Consider the following 20,766-nt stretch of genomic DNA (forward strand, 5'->3'; position numbering starts at 1 on the left):
TGGAATAGTAGTAGAACATAAAATGTTTCTGTCTCTTTTTCAAAAGGGAGCGAGTCGAGATAACAAGTGTTGTTCCAGGAGATTACAATGGGGATTCACAGATGGATGTACTTCTTACTACTGCTCCAGACGATCAGCCTAAGAATGACATTAAACTTTCAGCAGTGATCTACTGGGGACACAACCAAACTTTAAGTAAGTTGGATAGTCATTCTCGTACTTGTGGTTTATTCTCTCAATGGCTCCAATTTGTAAGAGGATAACAACAATGCCTAACAAACATACAAATATTATGACTGTGTTCAAATTAAAATTGAGCACTGGGTGTTTTATGAAAGTTTATTTCCCCATAATCTTCTGATAAATGGTTCTGTGTATATCACCAACAGCATCAATAGCAGTGAACGTAAAAAAGTGTGATATATATATTATCTGCTTCAAGATAATACATATCTGCTTCTGTGTATATATCACCACTAGCATCCATAACAGTGAATAGGCAAGTCAATGACATACTTCAGATATGCTGTTGGACAGGACAGTGGTGCCCACTCCTATCTAGTTTATTTGTGTTCTGTTTACAGCTTTTACTGTTTACTTTTATGAATAACTCCAGGATTGCAGATTATATGTGGCGGGGAAATACATATATTTTGTGGCGATCTTTCCTGTTGATATCATTATTTTTTCATGCTACTCGGCCATTTCTTTACCACTGTTTTACAGCTGCCAAAGCAATTTGGAGATGTTTATGGCCATTTAATGAACAATACTGAATATTAATGCTAATGGATAATTTAGAATACTATCCATGTTCTCACATGGTGCAAGTTTTACATGTTAGGGGCTCAAATTCTGTTCAATTTTCCCAGACGTTTTGACACTTAATTTTCCTCCTTTTTCTGTGACTTTTCTAGGTGGGTACAGACGTGTGCTAATTTACCACATTTTGTGGTCAGCTATTGTTGTGATTGCTGGGTTCCAGAGCCCATGTCTGCAGGGTTTGGCTTCCTAACCAACGGGTACAATGACTTAGTTTAGTGCACCATCACTGAGTAAGGAAGTCCAGTTTAACTTCAGCCCCACAAAACCCACTGAGCATTCCTGCGTGGGTGGTGTTTGTATTTTCTGTGTTACAGTCCTATAAAGGGTTCAGGGAGACAGTGATAATTCAAACCCAATTTTATCCAAAGTTGCACTCTCAAGCTTAGCACTAAAAATGGCACAGTTTATTTTAAAGTGTTTATTTCAACTGTCTTATTCTGTTGCACACAAAATACCATTAAAACAGCACTTATGAATGTTGCTAGCAGCAAGGATAAAATGAACAGTTCTAACATGTTTTAGAATGTTTGTTGCATCCTACCACATCAAATTACTTAAATATACTACACTTAAAGCATGGAATAGCTAACTTGTCTCTTAGAGTTCTTGGGGCACTTGGCACTGTATACCTGTTCACAGCTGATACGCTGTGCTACCAGACTTCAGTTGGGAAGACAGTGTGCCTTGAGAAGGAAAACACACTGCCTGCTTAGCTCAGCTCCTCTCATCACTGAATCAAACTATTTGCATAAGAGTGGATACTCTAGCAGTCTTGAAGAACCGGGTTTTAGAACCCAGCGACGCCAGGGGTACGCCCAATGTCTTCGAGTCACCTGTTTTAGAATACAGAGACACGGGATACTTCTCGGTGACGTCAAAGATCAAATTTATTGGCTACAACCAGGAACAGAAGTCTACGAAGTACGACATGGGTAGGTTCGCTAGAGACTGCTCAATTTTCGTATTGCGAGACATCGTCTTTTATGCTAAAAATCACATTCCTGACAAACACCAATTATTTACAAACTATCCAATCACAGGTGACATTGCAAAAGGTATCGCATAACGACAAGCCCACTTTTCAGTTGTCCAGCCCACCATCAATTACACGGGAAAGCCCAACATTCTTGCTCGGACAGGCCAGACGAACCCATAATAAAAGGACCCCAACCCAAATCATAAATAGGCCTTAAAAGAAGGAACAGAAACAGATGTGAAGCAAGATAGAAGGGTGTGTGCGTGTACCATAAACTCAACAATGTCCTGCTCTTTGATCTCTATCTTGACCAGCTGCCGGACAAGGAACTAGCTCAGCAAGGTTAGCTTCAGGCAACGGAGTCAGTTCGCTCAGGTCATCTAAAAGTCAGCTAAAGGTGTACGTGTCCCACAGACTCGTTCAGCCGTAGTCATCGGCCTATGGGAGGGCAACCACAAAATGGCTGCGGTACACAAAATGGAACCCGAAGGTTCAGAACGAAATCCCTGAAGTCATAGTGAATCAATCGAACATCACGAAAACACTCGTACTTGCCGCACTCGTCATTTGCGGTTCGCTACTACCAAAATCGTAACAATACCATGACCTTTACAGGTTCAGAATCACGGAACCTCAGTCTGGCAGGACCTTTCATGGTAACTTGGTGCAAAGTCATCTTCTCTTTACTGGTAAATTCCTGGGGTTTACTTAAGATATTGACCAATGACTTTCAACCAGCATTACAAAATCAAATGGGAATTTTCCAAAATCCAAGATGTAACCCATCTAAACCCGCTAGATGAAAATACGTCCAGTCTTTGTACGTGTTTACCTTCCATATCTGTGGTTAAACCTTGAGAAATAGATATTGAGTAGTTTGTGTCAGACTTGTGTCTCCTGATGCATGAAACTGACTCTTTCATAAGTTCTGCAAAAGATAATCACATGCTGACTGTAGACCAAAGACGCACAGGCTAAGTTAAAGTTTTAAGAATGGAATCCAACATGGGGTACATAAAACTGATATTCTAATCAAAATTCACAGTCTCCCTTGATTTCTTCATCTCAGCTATGCATTTTTGTGCTTTTTAGCAAAATATGTTTGCAAAGCTAAACTCTCTAATTAATGACTTTATTTTGGTTGCAAATTTGTTTATTTGCAGTTTTATATAGCACAGACTTGACCCAAGAGTATAGGAGCGCTTTACATGAACATCAGTTACATTACACTACCACACATTCATTTTTGTTTTAGGGATGGGGAGATTGAGTGGTTTGCCCAGAATTGCAGGCTGTCTAGCTGACGTCGAAACACAAACGTGGTTCCATAGTTACAAAGTCTGCAGCTCTGGCAGGGGCATGCACAAAGCACCATCAAGGAAAGAAGGGAGGTGTTGGGGCTGGATGCAGGCAAATGATGGCTGGGGGATGGGCTTCACAACAGACCATGCAGGGCAGACAGAAGGGGCAGTTGCAGCTCAACAGAGCATGGAGGGTAGAAGGGAGTGGCAGAAAAATGGACCATGGAGGACAGGAGGGAGGGGATAGGGGCATTGGACTTGGACAGGCAGGTTGGAGGTGTCAGGGACAGACTGCAGCCATCTGACCATGCTAGGCAGGTGGGAGGGGCAGTGGCAGCTCAACAGAACACTCAGTGGCAGGTCCATGGAATATAATGGGCAGAAAGACATTGGAGGGCAGGAGGAAGGAGAGTAGAGGCAGAAAGCTAAGCACAGAGGCTTAGCAGGAGGGCTATGATTGGGCAAAGAATTGGACAACAGAAGGCAGGAGGAGTGGGCAGGGACTCAAGCTAAATGGAGGGCAGTGGCAGCACACGGGGCATGCAGGGCTGGTGCATGGACTTGGACCATGGATGGCAAGGAGGAGGAGAGAAGGAACAGCAAGCTTGGGTGGGGGCAGCACAGGGGAAGGCCCTGCATTCATCCCCACATTGTGCATTGCAATGGGCATCTTACTTCACGTTGAAAAAACCTTAGAAATACACTGAGAAAAACTAAGGTTACAGGAACGTTCTAGTTAGCAGGCTCAGATTTCACTCATACAAAATCAGTGAAATTCAGCAGTTATAGTGTAGAAATTAAAGAAACCACTTCTCAGGGATCTCCCTGATACTTAGTCCATTCAAACCAATAATAAAGAATTTAGCACAGAAGCTGAAAATATAAAAGAACATTTTTATTAAACTCAAATGAGTGAGATTACGTCACAGAGAAGCCTTCGCAACTGAATGAGGCAGTCTGCTAGAATGGTCTTACTTCACATATTATATACTCTTTATCCTGCCCCAGGCATGTAAGGGAGTTGTATCAGTTAACTTTTTATTACATTCCTAAACAAATGGAAAATCTGGAGTGTCAGCAGGTGAGTAGCCTTTGGGGTTTTAGCAGGATATGGGCAAAACATTATAATAACATAGTTCACAAAGGTTCATCTGATTTAGTTGGCATGCAGGGCATGGCATGATTACATGTACAGTATCCCAACCCAAAAGTCAATCATTAAGAATAGCCCAAATTCAACCTCCAAAATCCGGACAAACCTATAATTGAAAGCATAACCCATGTAAGGAAGAAACATCAAAAGAAACAGTAACAGATAATGAACAAGATAAGGCATGTGCAAGGAAACTAAAAGTTAACGATGTCCTGAACATTGATTGGCAATCTCAGACAAAGATCGATCAGGGAAATTGGCTTTGCGAGGTCAGTTTCAGGTGAAGAGGTCAGTTTCTTACAGTTCATTTCAGAGTCAAAAAAGAAACCTTAGTTAATGTATACATGGACTAAGAAGGCCAGGCCACTTTCTTCGCCAGGCTACCTTCACAGGCCTACGTGAGGGCAACACAAAATGGTGGTACATTATAAAATGGAGTCAGTCTCGAGAATTACAGAACCTCAATAGTTACCTGAGCTAACTATAATTTACACCCGCAACACATTGCTCATGACATCACTCATGACATGGTCAGTGACATCACTGATGACACCACAAATGGCATCGCTGAGGACATCATCCATAGAACCACTCATACACCCACTCCCACCCCTATGCACCCTCTTATACACCCACTCAAAGATGCACACAACAACTCACATACCCACTCACAGACCCATACAAGTACTCATACAACCACTCACTCCTCCATAGAGCCACTCACACCCCACTCACTCACCCATCCAGCCACAAACTCGCCCATCCAGCTACTCACACACAGACCGATTTGCCTATACAGCCACACACCCATACTGCCTCTCAATATAGTCGCTCACTCAACCATCCAATCATTCACACACCCACTCACACACCCACACAACCACTTACATACCCCTTCACACATCCATACAAGTACTTCCATATCCGTTCACTCACCTATACAGCCATTCACTCTCCAATACAGTCACCTTCACACCAACTCACTTAACCAAACACCCAATTAATCACTCACTTACCCATAAACCCACTTACACACCCGGTACTCACTCATACAGCCATTCAGACACTCACTCACACACCCATACAGCCACACACTCACCCATACAGCCACACACTCACCCATACAGCCACACACTCACCCATACAGCCACACACTCACCCATACAACCATGCACTCACCCATACAGCCATTGACACACCCACTCACACACCCATACAATTAATCACACAGCCACTCACCCACACATCTAATCACACACTCACTTATACACCCATACAGCCACTCACATACCCACTCATGCATCCATACAGCAACTCAGATACCCATTCGCACACTGATACAGACTGTCGCGCAGACACTCCGATCACATATGGTAGAAATTATATCACTTATTAGTAGAACAACTAGTATACTAATCTATCTTTTGTAGTAGGTTAGTATACATGTTTAACACTCATAAACTCTTAGAAAACACTCACCTACTTGATGATTTAATCAGTGATGTCATCAGTGATGTCACTGATCATGTCATGAGTAATGTAATATGTGATGTCAATAAGTAGTGCATTACAGAGGCACAAGTTATAGTTACTCAGGTAACTATATCTGCTTCATTTCTATGGTTTTGTACGAGTGAAATCTGAGCCCAACTAGAACGTCGCTGCCTGTAACCTTCGTTTTTTTAGTGTGTGTGTTTATATATAATATGTATGTATCTCCTACTGGCGGCTACCAATAAAGTTATAGTTAGGACCTACATTCCATAGGATTTTTTTTTCAATAAATTTTGCACCGTTTATGAACCTTCGGAAAATTTTCAAAATTAGTATAAGAGTTCAGGTGCTCTCTTTAAAGTTTCAAGGTAATTCGTCAAGCGGGGCCAAGAAAAAGGGGGGGGCCAAAACATTTTTTCCCCATGTTAATTTTCATAGAGATTTTAGACATGACTACAACCCAAACCACTGAACGGAATTACTCCAAATTTGGCAGAAAGGTGGGTCTTGGTTCAGAAAACGACATTTTATTTGGTGTAAATCTGTTCAGTAGATTTTGAATTATTAAAAGAAAACTACATTTGTATGTTCAGGAAAACGACTCCTCCTTCAATCCTCCCGATCATGTGCTGAGATCTGATTTGCTGCCAACATTTGAACCAGGAAGTGTTGGCAGCCATCTTGGGACTCGGGCGAGTTCCAGAAAAAAGGTTACCAAAAAGGTTAAAAATAAAGAAAAGGGGGCAGAGTAGGAATACCTTCACTCCCTAGCTCTGGGGTCCCCAGGGACACCGCAGGGGCCGAAAAGCCTGATATGTTGAGAATGGGACCATATTTACCGTACCACACTAAATGCCCACCACTGCGACCCCCCCACACACAAGATCACTGAATTGTACTGATAATGCAGGAGATAATTGTGTTATGGTTACAAGGCCAGTGTCGTATCTAAACCCCAGTGACGCCATTAAAGCCAGGAAATGCTGGGGAGAAGGGAAAGGAAAGGGGTGAATAATGGAAATTTGGGAGGAGACAGTAGAGAGAGATAACAAGAAAGATGTCCTGTTCACTCATAAGCTTGATAAAGGATCCATTTTGCCTTTTAGGAGCAGGTCCAGGTACACCATTGTACAGTAACCCAGGTCTGTGAGGTGCAGCACTCATAGATATTTCTGGCAAGAAAGTTCTCAAAATGCATTTGTGAGAAAATTGACGCAGGGGCCCTACTGCTTCTCAAACTGTTGCAGCTGGTGGTTTACTGTAACTGAGATCTTCTCCATTATCAGGGTGTGGTACAGCTTGTGAAGCCAGTCGATATCTTCTGGCATGTCGCCCATACCCCAATGACCGTTCACTGTTTGCATGTAAATTACAGATGAGCACGTTGTAGGTATTGAAACAGCTTGGCGGAAAAGGAGAAGCCACAGAAAAAGTCCCAGCGCCATTAGCACATGTAAAATGTTTTTAAGATACATATTGTTCATACTGACTGCTGAGACATGGTTAGATAAGTCTCCGTCGGCCTCAGATTCCTCAAAATTAAAATCCGGTTTCACCTGCTTTATTGCATCAAAAAAGGCCATTTTTGTTGGCTCTTAGGGCTCAGTGCACTTTACTACCACTAACCAGTGCTAAAGTGCTTGCGCTCTTTCCTTTCAAACATGGTAAAATTGTCTTACACCGAATTAGCAATTTTAAATTACTTGTAAGTCCCTAGAAATGTGGTTCTACATGTACCCAGGGACTGTACATTAAATGCTGCTAGTGGGCCTGCAACACTTATTGTGCCACGCACTTAAGTAGGCTATTTAAAGATGTGTCATGTCAAGGCCAGGGCCTTTGTGTTAATTTTCCATGCTTTCTGGCCAGGGTGCCATTTGAGACATTTCCATTCCTTCTGTCAGCCTGGGTGCTTATATGTGACGTTTCCATGCTTTCTGGCCAGGGTGCTTAATTATGTGTGCTATTTCCATAGTTGCTGGCCTCAGTGACCTGGAGCTGGAGGCGCATGTGTGACATTTCCATGCTTACGGCCAGGGTGCTTATATGTGACGTTTACATGCTTACTGGCCTGGTGGTGTGATCAGGCCTGGGTCAGTGCCTTGGTGCTTATGTGTGACATTTCCACAGTTTCTGGCCTCAGTCAGTGGCCTGTGTGTTCATGTGTGACATCACATCAGTGCTTAATTTGTGACATCATAAGTGACAATTTACTATGCTTTAAAAGTTAATACAATCTAATATGTAATGAAAAATGTGTTGACAAATGCTTGGTTTTGACCTTTCTATCTCTCAAATTTTCTTGGGGGGACAAGTTCAACCTCCTCAAACTCCCCCTTGTAGTGGTTGCTTACTGTGCTTGCTCGCTACACACCATGTGGGGGCTGGTCTCACTTTTACTTTGTTCTCTCTGATTCACTACTTGTGACTATTTTTGATGCTCTCTGAAAGAATGTCTATGGGTACATTTGACTGGGTGGCCAACCTGGTGCTCTTTAAGGTCATCATCTACTATTTACTGTACTTTGATTCAATTGAATATGTAATGGAAAATGTGCTGTAAAATTCACCCTTTTGGTCTGTCGTTTTCCAAAATTTTCTTGGTGGGAGAACCCCCCAAAACCCCCCAAGTAGCAGTCGCGCTTGCTCGCTACCCACCGGACAGGGGCTGGTCTGCAGAAATTTGCTAGGGCTGCTTTGAGTTCCCAGTCCGGCCCTGCGTGGAAGGCTTGTGTGTGGGCCAAAGGTTCAGAGGACTCTGGTCTTTAGGGTCCCTTGTTGATGGTTACATTTATGCCCCTGTGCTCCCGGCCTAGAGCTGCATTCTGGTGTTCATGCAGCTGGAGTTATCAGTGCCTCTTTTGGTGTTTAGTGCTTGTGGACAGGGCCATGTTGCTGCAGACTGTGGTCTTCCATGTCTCCTGCTTGTGATTAGACTTTGGTTCCTGAGGCCCCTATTGCTGCGTTCTGGTGGTTGTACGACGGTACAAGGCAGGTAAAGGCATTGTACGCCAGTACCATGCATTTTTTTACCACACATTTTTACCACGAACATGCTTTTACAACGCATGCCATTACCAGCATTGTTTTAATTTATAAAAACAATGTACCTGTGGGGGGAGACCGCCTATATCCCCAATTTTCCTTAAATCCATGGTAAAGGCATGCGTTGTAAAGGCATGCACGTGATAAAAATATGCGTGCTTAAAAATGCAGGGTAAAGGCACAACGAGGTAAAAACCTTGTTGTAAATGCTGTTTCCCCGTTCTTTCATCTTGTAAAGCAGAAGTAATGGGCATCTCTTAGGCCTTGTTGAACGGTCACATTACAGGGGACTGTATTCTTAGTTAAAATTAGGCTTCTAGGGATTCCCTTTGAATATTGCTTCCTCCTGCATCCAGAGTACTACTTCTTCACAGGATGCTTTCTTCACCTAGAGTTTAATCTGTACTAATTGTGCCAGATTAGTTTACATGTACTTCGTTCTCTTAGTGTCCTGCGAATTGTAGTTTTCTTTGTTCATGGTATCATTTTGTTTAGTTATATTGCTCCTGTAAATTATCCCCCTTATGACTCAGTTTTGCTTTTTATTGAATATCCATCTAATGTGTTTTCTTATGTGTACTATTAAGTAACATAGAACTGATAAATCAACAACGTTTATCGCCTCTTAATTAGTGCAATTTTATCTTTGGAATTTTAATTTATGTTGCATGCCACGATAATAAATAAAACAAGCATTGGCAAAGCCCCTAGGTCTTACCTTTGGATCCTGTTGACTTTGGCTTTTCAGTGGTTTTAGCAATATGTCACTATATATACATTGCATATTTTGGGTATGTAAAGACTTTGAATTTGTTAGCATTTGTAAACTGTCTTTTCTTTAGTGCAAGTTATATTGTAATTGTAATTACTGAGTAATGGCAAAGCCAAGAGATCTCGGCTGGAAAAGATATGATTGGGTTTTCCAAAACTTGTATGGTACACTTGAGCTGAGTCACATTTAGGTGTCTGGGTGCGTTCTGGTTATGGAAGGGTTTTCATAATGAGGCTCGATTTGTGGCACTGCAGGGGAGGCTGGAGGAAGTTTGAGTCAGTTGGCCATAACAGTGTCCCGATGGCACGTTCATCCAATCCTTGGTCTATCTCCACTGAGCAGTTATTGATGGTCACATTTGTACTATTTGTAATTACCATTGCTAATTATTTATCACAAAATCATTGCTACTCATTTATATCAAATTGCTAACAAACACTCACAAAGCTAACAGGTCTGGCTTCTTTTAGGCATGTTTGTTGTTGTCATATGCCTGGATGCAATAGCTGAAAACGCACAAAGAGACCCCTTAAAGGTGGTCATGCCCATGCTGTGTAAAGCACAGGATTGTAGTTAACATGTTGTAGGCCACACCCCTTTTAGAGACCCACTTAAAACACAGTGGTGGTCAAATATAGGCTTTTGCTTACAGACAACTAAACGCTGTATCATAGATGAGACCTAAAAGTTGTGGTCATGTAAAGCTGTGGAGTCCTTGTAGTCAAATGTAAAATAATTACTACTTATCCCTACGCACCTTCCAGATCACCTCTTCTGAGGCCTGTTCGGATGTTTTCTACTCTCCCCATGGTGTACCACAAGGATCTATCCTGAGTCCCCTGCTGTTTAATTTGTACCTTCGTCCATTAGCCAACCTTGCAGAGAATTTCAGTCTTGCCTTATTGACTTATGCAGACGATTCTCAGATTCTGTTTTCCCTCTCCAAATCTGACACGTCTGCTCCTTCTGCACTTAGAATAGGCCTTCACGAAATATTCTGCTGGATGTCGGCCAACCAACTTAAATTAAATGGGGACAAAACAGAGGTCCTCCTCTTAGGGAATAATAAGGATCTTTGGAGCGATCCCCACTGGCCGATGTCACTGGGCAAGCTTCCGCCCCCAGCCACTCAGGTCAGAAATCTCGGGGTCATCATAGATGACAGTCTCTCCATGACACAGCAAGCCAACAAAGTGGCTGGCATATGTTTCACTATTCTCAGATGGCTTCGTAAAATTGTCTGGATGTTGCCACCTACCACCCAGAAGACCGTAGTCAATGCCTTAGTAACTTCTCGGCTTGACTACGGTAACATCTTGTACCTCGGTGCAAACAAAGCAGTAATAAGACGCTTGCAACTGGTACAAAACGCTGCGGCCAGACTGCTTTGCAGAATCCCCAGATACGCCAGGATCACTAAACATCTTCGGGACCTGCACTGGCTCAAGGTCGAAAACCGGATTCGCTTTAAAACCCTGAGCTATCTGTTTAAAATCAAAGCAGGGACTGCTCCCAAGTATCTTCAAGATCTTGCCAAGCCCTACCTTCCCAATCGCAATCTTCGTTCAGCTACATCAGCGAACTTTGCGGTACCCAGGTACAAACGGGCTAGAATGGGCGGGAGATCCTTTTCATATCTGGGTCCAACTCTTTGGAACACACTGCCCTTTCAAATACGCAAAGAAGAAAACTACAAGAACTTTAGGAAAAGCGTAAAAACCTGGTTGTTCGACAAATAATTGCCTTCGGATCTGTTCTCTCTCTAGCTGTGCCCTGTGTTTTTGCTAATTCGGCGCAGGAAACCCTTTGTGGGTAGCTGTGCGCCTTACAAATGCTATAAAATAAATAAATAAAATATGTGGAGCCTAAAAAATGAGTAACTTCTTCGCTTATCTGCGGCACTCACTTAGCAGCATCTGTGGGAGGTCAGTAAACCAGCTGGTGTTACGTATCAGAGGAGGAAGTCTTGCACTTTAATGAAGGAAAGCCGAGGGCCTGACCACCTTCAGTGTGACTCTCCTGGCCGTGATAGTAGTCCCCAGGGCTTTTGATGCCACTGCGTGCCCCTTTAGAAGTGGAATTGCGAATTCGATCCCTGGCTAAGTTGATCCAAAATCCTGCAGGTCATTTGCTCCCTGGTGAAGCAGATCAAAATGTCTTCAGCTTCGCTGGGAATTGAGCACAAAGGGAGAAATACAGGTGAGAGTCAGTAACTTGGAGGGGGAAGAATCATGGAGGACAGAGTTGGGGGAAGCAACAGGAAGGCAAGGGGGGCAACACAGGTGGGGTGGCCGAAACAAGTTGGAGGACGTGGGGGAGCAAACAACTGGAAGAAAGATACATGGAGCGGGCAGGAGACAAGCAGAAAGGCAAGAGAGATGGCAACACCTGCATGTTGTGTTCTGTGAGAGTGAGAGTGTTGAGAATTCATTCTATCTAGTACATCGTACAGAGATCACTCACCTTATGGCCCGTACCAAGCAGACCACCCGCAAGTCCAGTAGAGAGATAGCACCTCGCAAACAGTTGGCTACCAAGGCTTCCTGCAAGAGCGCCCTCCTGCCACCTGAAGAGTAAAGAAGCCTCACCACTACCGGTCGAGGATTGTGGCTCTCTGTAACATCCAGCACTACCAGAACTACACTGGGATGCACAACTGCAAACTGCCATTCCAGCGCTTGGTGCAGGAGATCGCACGGGACTTCATGACTGATATGCTCTTCCAAATCTCTGCAGTCATGGTCCTACAAGAGGGCAGTGAGGTTTACTTGGTCTGGCTCTTTGAAGACACCAACATGTACGGCATCCACGCCTAGAGGGTACTCATAATGCCCAAGGACATTCAGCTGTCCCATCCTATCTGAGGCAAGAAGTCCTTGGGGGAAAGCAGATGGCTGCTAGTTCCATACACCGAGCACGAAGGAGGGAGAGAAGCATGCTAGGGAAGCAGTTGTAAAACCCATGCACTCTTGTGGAGTGCTGAAATAAAAAGAAAAACGTAGCACCTGGAAAATGAACAGTGGAAGGACACAAATTATGTTTCCATGCTCCAGGGAAATTGAGAAACACAAGAAGAGGACTAAAGCCCACACAAGGTAATGAATAGGATGCAAGCAAATGCATGGCAATGAAGCATACCAATGTTAAACAATGAGCATACTCCAAGTCCACTGCAAGCTGACAATATGTCTTACAACTGACCTCCCATGCGCTTTCTCCCAAATCAACTTGTTTTTGCTAGTTTCATGAAATGTAGTGTTGCATTGTTGAGAAACTTTACAGTGCTTTACTGTGAATCACTAGCACCATCGCATATTTGTATGCTGTAACTTTGTGTTATTTTGTGATTGTAAGAAATTAACGTGTTATCAAAGTTAGGAAAGAGGTACCTTTGCATAGTGTTAGAGTGACTCAAAAGCTTTTTTTCCTAGTTTCCACTGTTCAATTTTATTACTAAATCTTTGCTTCTTTCGACAGTGTTCAGAACATTACTTGTCCTCCAGTGTCTGTCAGCTCGTACACCATTTATGTTCCATAGATTTTTTGATGTGCTTTGTGCCCTGAGCTGCTTCTATGATTGTGTCTTTTACCATTTTAGAAACCATAACTCATGTGAAATTCCTGTGGTCCCAAAACTTTCCAAGCAGCTTCTCTCGCTGAAATATGATTATTATTACATGGGTTGACGGTCTCTCTGGAAAAGAGTGCTGCCTTTGGTTTTTATCTCAAGTAAGCTTTATTGTATCAAAAGGCATGTTTCCAGTAGAAAACATGATAGTTTGTTGCTTGGCTCGCAGCTCTCAATCCTTTTATGTGCAACAGACAGTAAATTCACTTCATTAATGCACGGTGAAGTGGCTGTGATTAACCCTGTTATTTTGGGTCTGTTGGTGGCTTTAGGAATTGTAGGTGTCAGAATTAAAAATACAGATAGTTAGGTCCTTATGTTCCTTCTCGTAATAAATCCATTGTTAACTTGGTTAGGATTGGCAATAGTATTTGTGCTCTACAACCTTGACTTCTACCACTTTGGTTGAGTTAACTTTAACTAAGTACGGTTCGGTCTCATTCTACGTTTGTGCAATCTGTTGGAGCTGCCATGTTTAATTTGGACTCTGAATGAAGGTATGAAGTTGAAAGTGATAAGAGTATTGTACATTTTTACTCAGTAGTCTAGAATTGATCTACAAACCTATGCCTGTGTTATTGTTATAGTAAAATGTTTCCCAGACAAACATCTAGCATATGTCGCTATGAGAATGTAGATAGATAATCCATGCATAGGAGAGGCATAGTGGGTCTGGCCTCGAATAGTCAATGTGGCAAGAGTTAAGGGAACCTTTTGTAAAAATAGGACAGTGATTCGGCAGGCGTAGAGGGTTGCAGAGGTGGTGCGGTGAGGTTTGTAGGTCAGAGCTGATATGGATGACATCGATTAAACGGATCAAAGAAGTAGACACTTGAAACATGTCGGACGTGGTGACTTTGACAGATGTAAGCCGTAGATCACGAAAAAAGTAATTGAAAAACTGTCAGCAAAGTTAGAGTAGAGGCATCAGGAAGTGGGTGGGAATAAATGCTGTCTAGAGGGAAACCATTTCAGATCGAAAGTTTTTAAGTGAGTAGCTTTGGGATGTGCGGTGGGCTGTCAAGTGCTGGACTTTGGAGAGGAATGTGGAGATTTTCGATGATGGTTGACATCTAGAGAAACCAGGCAGTTAAGGGATTGAAGAGAAGTTAACTAGCAACTGGAAAACGAAGAAATGTGTACAGTGATATTTCCATTCTGTCCATATATCTGTAATCTGATTTTGCTTGCAGTCTATCACCATCATCAAAACCTTTATTCGACTATTACAAAGAGCCATAAAAGCACAGATAATATAATACATAAAAATTGGTGCATATTAAAAAATACAAGCATTTGCTGTTACCCATTACTAATTTATAGCTCAATACTTTTCCTTGTGGTAATTGATTTTAGAATAAACAGGGCAGTGTTATAACATGTCAAAGGATCCTCTAAGCTTACAAGAAATGTCATTGCCAGTTTATGGGATCTGATTCCACGATGATTAATAAGCATGGGCTTCAGATAAAAATTCCTAAAATTACAATAAAATTTGAAAAACAATAAAAAGTGCAGCATGCTTTGTTTACTCTTATTATCACACGGGCAGGATTCCTTATCTAAGGGACGTGTCTTCATTTTTGGTAATGCGACTCAATAGCGTACAATGCCACATCTCAGCCTCAATAAAACATACCGATGCTGTGCATGAGTCACATGCAACAGGTAACTACATATTCCCTCTTCTAACACATATATCTTGTATAGAGCCACAGTTTATTCAATTCCATTTTGCTCTGTGGCTTTGTCTAAATGACAGAAAAGAGGACTTAATTTCTTTCTTTTTCATAGTTAATATTTTTTCAGGGTCCAACCATACAGACATATTGAACACATTCCCCAGTGTAGTATTAATATAAGACATCCAGGAGATTTTCGGGGCATCATCCAAGTTTAAGCAATCTAGAATGATGGATCTGGTAAAGGCAGTTTCTTCATGTTTCCAGATTTGTGCCCATAGTAATAAGGGTCCTGCCATCAAGTTGTCCACTAGAACTGGACATCGAATGCTGTCTCATACTATGTGACCTATTGTTCCTCCTGTCTGTCTATGCTCCCCCAGGTACTTCTCTTGTAAAGCGCTCTGATATCCGCAAGGATCTTGTCCGCGCTATATAAAACTTTCTAAATAAATAAATAAATAAATTGCAGGCCCACCTCATGGTGTTCGATACAGAAGATGGCAGGGTAGGGACAACAAACGTTTTATGAAATAGTTTTTTTCAATTTGTAGCGCACAACTATTTGTGTGGCCCCAAATTCCTGCCCCATACATAGCAGTGCCTATTCCTTTAGCTTTATAGATAGTAACCATCTCCTTAATTGGTCGGTTGCCCAATTTGGCTGCAAATTTAAAAATCCCTTGGCCCTACTCATTTTGACTTTTGTATTTGTGATATGTTGAGACCATGTACCCTTGTCTGAAAACAAAGTATACCACTGTAGGAGAAGGAGTTTACTGCACAAACTGGAGTACCATCTAAGTGAAAGGTTCTGTAAGTTTTCTTTTTAGGCCCACATATCATGACTAACATTTTCGATGTGTTAATTACCATCCTCCGTTGTTTTATAAAACCTAAAAAGCCATCCATCAATCTTTGGAGGCCTACTGGGGTCCGTGCCAATAGTACTGCCTCGTCTGCATATAATAATACAGGTAAGAATTCAACCTCATTGATAACAAGCATTTGCAATGCAATAGGTCTCGCATTATTTAAGTTTGAGCTATTAGCATTGTAAATGGCAATTGTTTTTTGCTTTGTGCTATAGTTATTTTTTTACATAAAAAGCTACATATAAAATATGTTTTATTAAAGTTATTTATGCAGTATCTAAATTTTGTTTGCATAAAAGAGTATAATAATATCTTAGTAAAAAAGTCAAATATTTTAATGGAAATTCACCAAATGTTCATTTATGTGTTGGTTTTGAAAATAGCTAAATTAATAGCTTTGTCATTTACAATGCCAATAGTTATAACTTTCGCAAATGTGACACCTATAGCATTTGTAATGCAACATTTGTATTTACGTGACTTAGATGTATTGATATTACAAATAACAATGGCTTTTAATTTTTTTTAATACTTAATAAAAGTGATTGTAATTTATAATGGCAATAGCTTAAACTTTTGTAAATAACTTTTGTGAAGATTATGTTCAGTGTATTTTATTGTAACGAAATCCAAGAACAGAAGTGAAATATGAACATCTTTTTGTGACATTTGTAATAAAGCTTGAAACATTGAGAGAACATATTTGTGCTGTGGTGGTGCTGAGTGATGCTGTGGTGGTGCTGAATGGGGCTGTGGTGATGCTGAGTGATGCTGTGGTGGTGCTGAGTGGTGCTATGGTGGTGCTGTGGTGGTGCTGTGGTGGTGCTGTGGTGGTGCTGAGTGATGCTGAGTGATGCTGTGGTGGTGCTGAGTGGTGCTGTGGTGGTTCTGAGTGATGCTGTGGTGGTTCTGAGTGTTAATGTGGTGGTGCTGAGTGACTGTACTCACTGTCACTCTGCACTCACTGTCACTCTGCACTCACTGTCACTCTGCACTCACTGTCACTCTGCACTCACTGTCACTCTGCACTCACTGTCACTCTGCACGCACTCTGCACTCACTGTCACTCTGCACGCACTCTGCACTCACTGTCACTCTGCACTCACTGTCACTCTGCACTCACTGTCACTCTGCACTCACTGTCACTCTGCACTCACTCTGCATTCACTGTCACTCTGCACTCACTGTCACTCTGCACTCACTGTCACTCTGCACTCACTGTCACTCTGCACTCACTGTCACTCTGCACGCACTGTCACTCTGCACGCACTGTCACTCTGCACGCACTCTGCACTCACTGTCACTCTGCACTCACTGTCACTCTGCACTCACTGTCACTCTGCACTCACTGTCACTCTGCACTCACTGTCACTGCACTCACTGTCACTCTGCACTCACCCTGCACTCACTGTCACTCTGCACGCACTCTGCACTCACTGTTTCTGCACGCACTCTGCACTCACTGTCACTCTGCACTCACTGTCACTCTGCACTCACTGTCACTCTGCACTCACTCTGCACTCACTCTGCACTCACTGTCACTCTGCACGCACTCTGCACTCACTGTCACTCTGCACGCACTCTGCACTTACTGTCACTCTGCACGCACTCTGCACTCACTGTCACTCTGCACGCACTGTCACTCTGCACGCACTGTCACTCTGCACGCACTGTCACTCTGCACGCACTCTGCACTCACTGTCACTCTGCACTCACTGTCACTCTGCACTCACTGTCACTGCACTCACTCTGTACTCACTGTCACTCTGCACTCACTCTGACTCTGCACGCACTCTGCACTCACTGTTTCTGCACGCACTCTGCACTCACTGTCACTCTGCACTCACTGTCACTCTGCACTCACTGTCACTCTGCACTCACTGTCACTCTGCACTCACTGTCACTCTGCACTCACTGTCACTCTGCACTCACTGTCACTCTGCACTCACTGTCACTCTGCACTCACTGTCACTCCGCACTCACTGTCACTCACTGTCACTCCGCACTCACTGTCACTCTGCACTCACTGTCACTCCGCACTCACTGTCACTCTGCACTCACTGTCACTCCGCACTCACTGTCACTCCGCACTCACTGTCACTCCGCACTCACTGTCACTCTGCACTCACTGTCACTCTGCACTCACTCTGCACTCACTCTGCACGCACTCTGCACTCACTGTTTCTGCACGCACTCTGCACTCACTGTCACTCTGCACTCACTGTCACTCTGCACTCACTGTCACTCTGCACTCACTGTCACTCTGCACGCACTGTCATTCTGCATTCACTCTGCACTCAGTCACTCTGCACTCACTGTCACTCTGCATTCACTCTGCACTCAGTCACTCTGCACTCACTGTCACTCCGCACTCACTGTCACTCCGCACTCACTGTCACTCTGCACTCACTCTCACTCCGCACTCACTCTCACTCCGCACTCACTCTCACTCCGCACTCACTGTCACTCCGCACTCACTGTCACTCCGCACTCACTGTCACTCCGCACTCACTGTCACTCTGCACTCACTCTGCACGCACTCTGCACTCACTGTTTCTGCACGCACTCTGCACTCACTGTCACTCTGCACTCACTGTCACTCTGCACTCACTGTCACTCTGCACTCACTGTCACTCTGCACTCACTGTCACTCTGCACTCACTGTCACTCCGCACTCACTGTCACTCCGCACTCACTGTCACTCTGCACTCACTCTGCACGCACTCTGCACTCACTGTTTCTGCACGCACTCTGCACTCACTATCACTCTGCACTCACTGTCACTCTGCACTCACTGTCACTCTGCACTCACTGTCACTCTGCACTCACTGTCACTCTGCACTCACTGTCACTCTGCACTCACTGTCAGTCTGCACTCACTGTCACTCTGCACTCACTGTCACTCTGCACTCACTGTCACTCTGCACTCACTGTCACTCTGCACTCACTGTCACTCACTGTCACTCCGCACTCACTGTCACTCTGCACTCACTGTCACTCCGCACTCACTGTCACTCCGCACTCACTGTCACTCTGCACTCACTCTGCACGCACTCTGCACTCACTGTTTCTGCACGCACTCTGCACTCACTGTCACTCTGCACTCACTGTCACTCTGCACTCACTGTCACTCTGCACTCACTGTCACTCTGCACTCACTGTTCCTCTGCACTCACTGTCACTCTGCACGCACTGTCACTCTGCATTCACTCTGCACTCAGTCACTCTGCACTCACTGTCACTCTGCAGTCACTCTGCAGTCACTGTCACTCCGCACTCACTGTCACTCCGCACTCACTGTCACTCCGCACTCACTGTCACTCCGCGTCACTCCGCACACACTGTCACTCCGCACTCACTGTCACTTTGCACTCACTGTCACTCCGCACTCACTGTCACTCCGCACTCACTGTCACTCCACACTCACTGTCACTCTGCACTCACTCTGCACGCACTCTGCACTCACTGTTTCTGCACGCACTCTGCACTCACTGTCACTCTGCACTCACTGTCACTCTGCACTCACTGTCACTCTGCACTCACTGTCACTCTGTACTCACTGTCACTCTGCACTCACTGTCACTCCGCACTCACTGTCACTCTGCACTCACTCTGCACGCACTCTGCACTCACTGTCACTCTGCACTCACTCTGCACGCACTCTGCACTCACTGTCACTCTGCACTCACTGTCACTCCGCACTCACTGTCACTCCGCACTCACTGTCACTCTGCATTCACTCTGCACTTAGTCACTCTGCACTCACTGTCACTCCGCACTCACTGTCACTCTGCACTCACTCCGCACTCACTGTCACTCCGCACTCACTGTCACTCTGCACTCACTCTGCACGCACTCTGCACTCACTGTTTCTGCACGCACTCTGCACTCACTGTCACTCTGCACTCACTGTCACTCTGCACTCACTGTCACTCTGCACTCACTGTCACTCTGCACTCACTGTCACTCCGCACTCACTGTCACTCCGCACTCACTGTCACTCTGCACTCACTCTGCACGCACTCTGCACTCACTGTTTCTGCACGCACTCTGCACTCACTATCACTCTGCACTCACTGTCACTCTGCACTCACTGTCACTCTGCACTCACTGTCACTCTGCACTCACTGTCAGTCTGCACTCACTGTCACTCTGCACTCACTGTCACTCTGCACTCACTGTCACTCTGCACTCACTGTCACTCTGCACTCACTGTCACTCTGCACTCACTGTCACTCTGCACTCACTGTCACTCCGCACTCACTGTCACTCTGCACTCACTGTCACTCCGCACTCACTGTCACTCCGCACTCACTGTCACTCTGCACTCACTCTGCACGCACTCTGCACTCACTGTTTCTGCACGCACTCTGCACTCACTGTCACTCTGCACTCACTGTCACTCTGCACTCACTGTCACTCTGCACTCACTGTTCCTCTGCACTCACTGTCACTCTGCACGCACTGTCACTCTGCATTCACTCTGCACTCAGTCACTCTGCACTCACTGTCACTCTGCAGTCACTCTGCACTCACTGTCACTCCGCACTCACTGTCACTCCGCACTCACTGTCACTCCGCACTCACTGTCACTCCGCACTCACTCTCACTCCGCACTCACTGTCACTCCGCACTCACTGTCACTCCGCACTCACTGTCACTCCGCACTCACTGTCACTCCGCACTCACTGTCACTCCGCACTCACTGTCACTCCGCACTCACTGTCACTCTGCACTCACTCTGCACGCACTCTGCACTCACTGTTTCTGCACGCACTCTGCACTCACTGTCACTCTGCACTCACTGTCACTCTGCACTCACTGTCACTCTGCACTCACTGTCACTCTGCACTCACTGTCACTCCGCACTCACTGTCACTCCGCACTCACTGTCACTCTGCACTCACTCTGCACGCACTCTGCACTCACTGTTTCTGCACGCACTCTGCACTCACTGTCACTCTGCACTCACTGTCACTCTGCACTCACTGTCACTCTGCACTCACTCTGCACTC

The 20,766-nt window shown here is 44.4% G+C and overlaps 1 protein-coding gene across 1 annotated transcript in view; it reads left to right on the forward strand.

Moving 5' to 3' along the window:
• The window catches only part of ITFG1 (integrin alpha FG-GAP repeat containing 1), a 1,017,137-nt gene that overhangs the window by 59,516 nt on the left and 936,855 nt on the right, over positions 1-20,766 (forward strand). Inside the window, exon 3 of the mRNA XM_086945125.1 lies at positions 47-195. Within this exon, the coding sequence (XP_086801251.1) occupies positions 47-195 (149 nt within the window). The remainder of the gene's footprint in view (positions 1-46; positions 196-20,766) is intronic.

The sequence above is a fragment of the Lissotriton vulgaris genome, chromosome 12 (genome assembly GCF_964263255.1).
Source record: "Lissotriton vulgaris chromosome 12, aLisVul1.2, whole genome shotgun sequence".
Taxonomy (NCBI): domain Eukaryota; kingdom Metazoa; phylum Chordata; class Amphibia; order Caudata; family Salamandridae; genus Lissotriton; species Lissotriton vulgaris.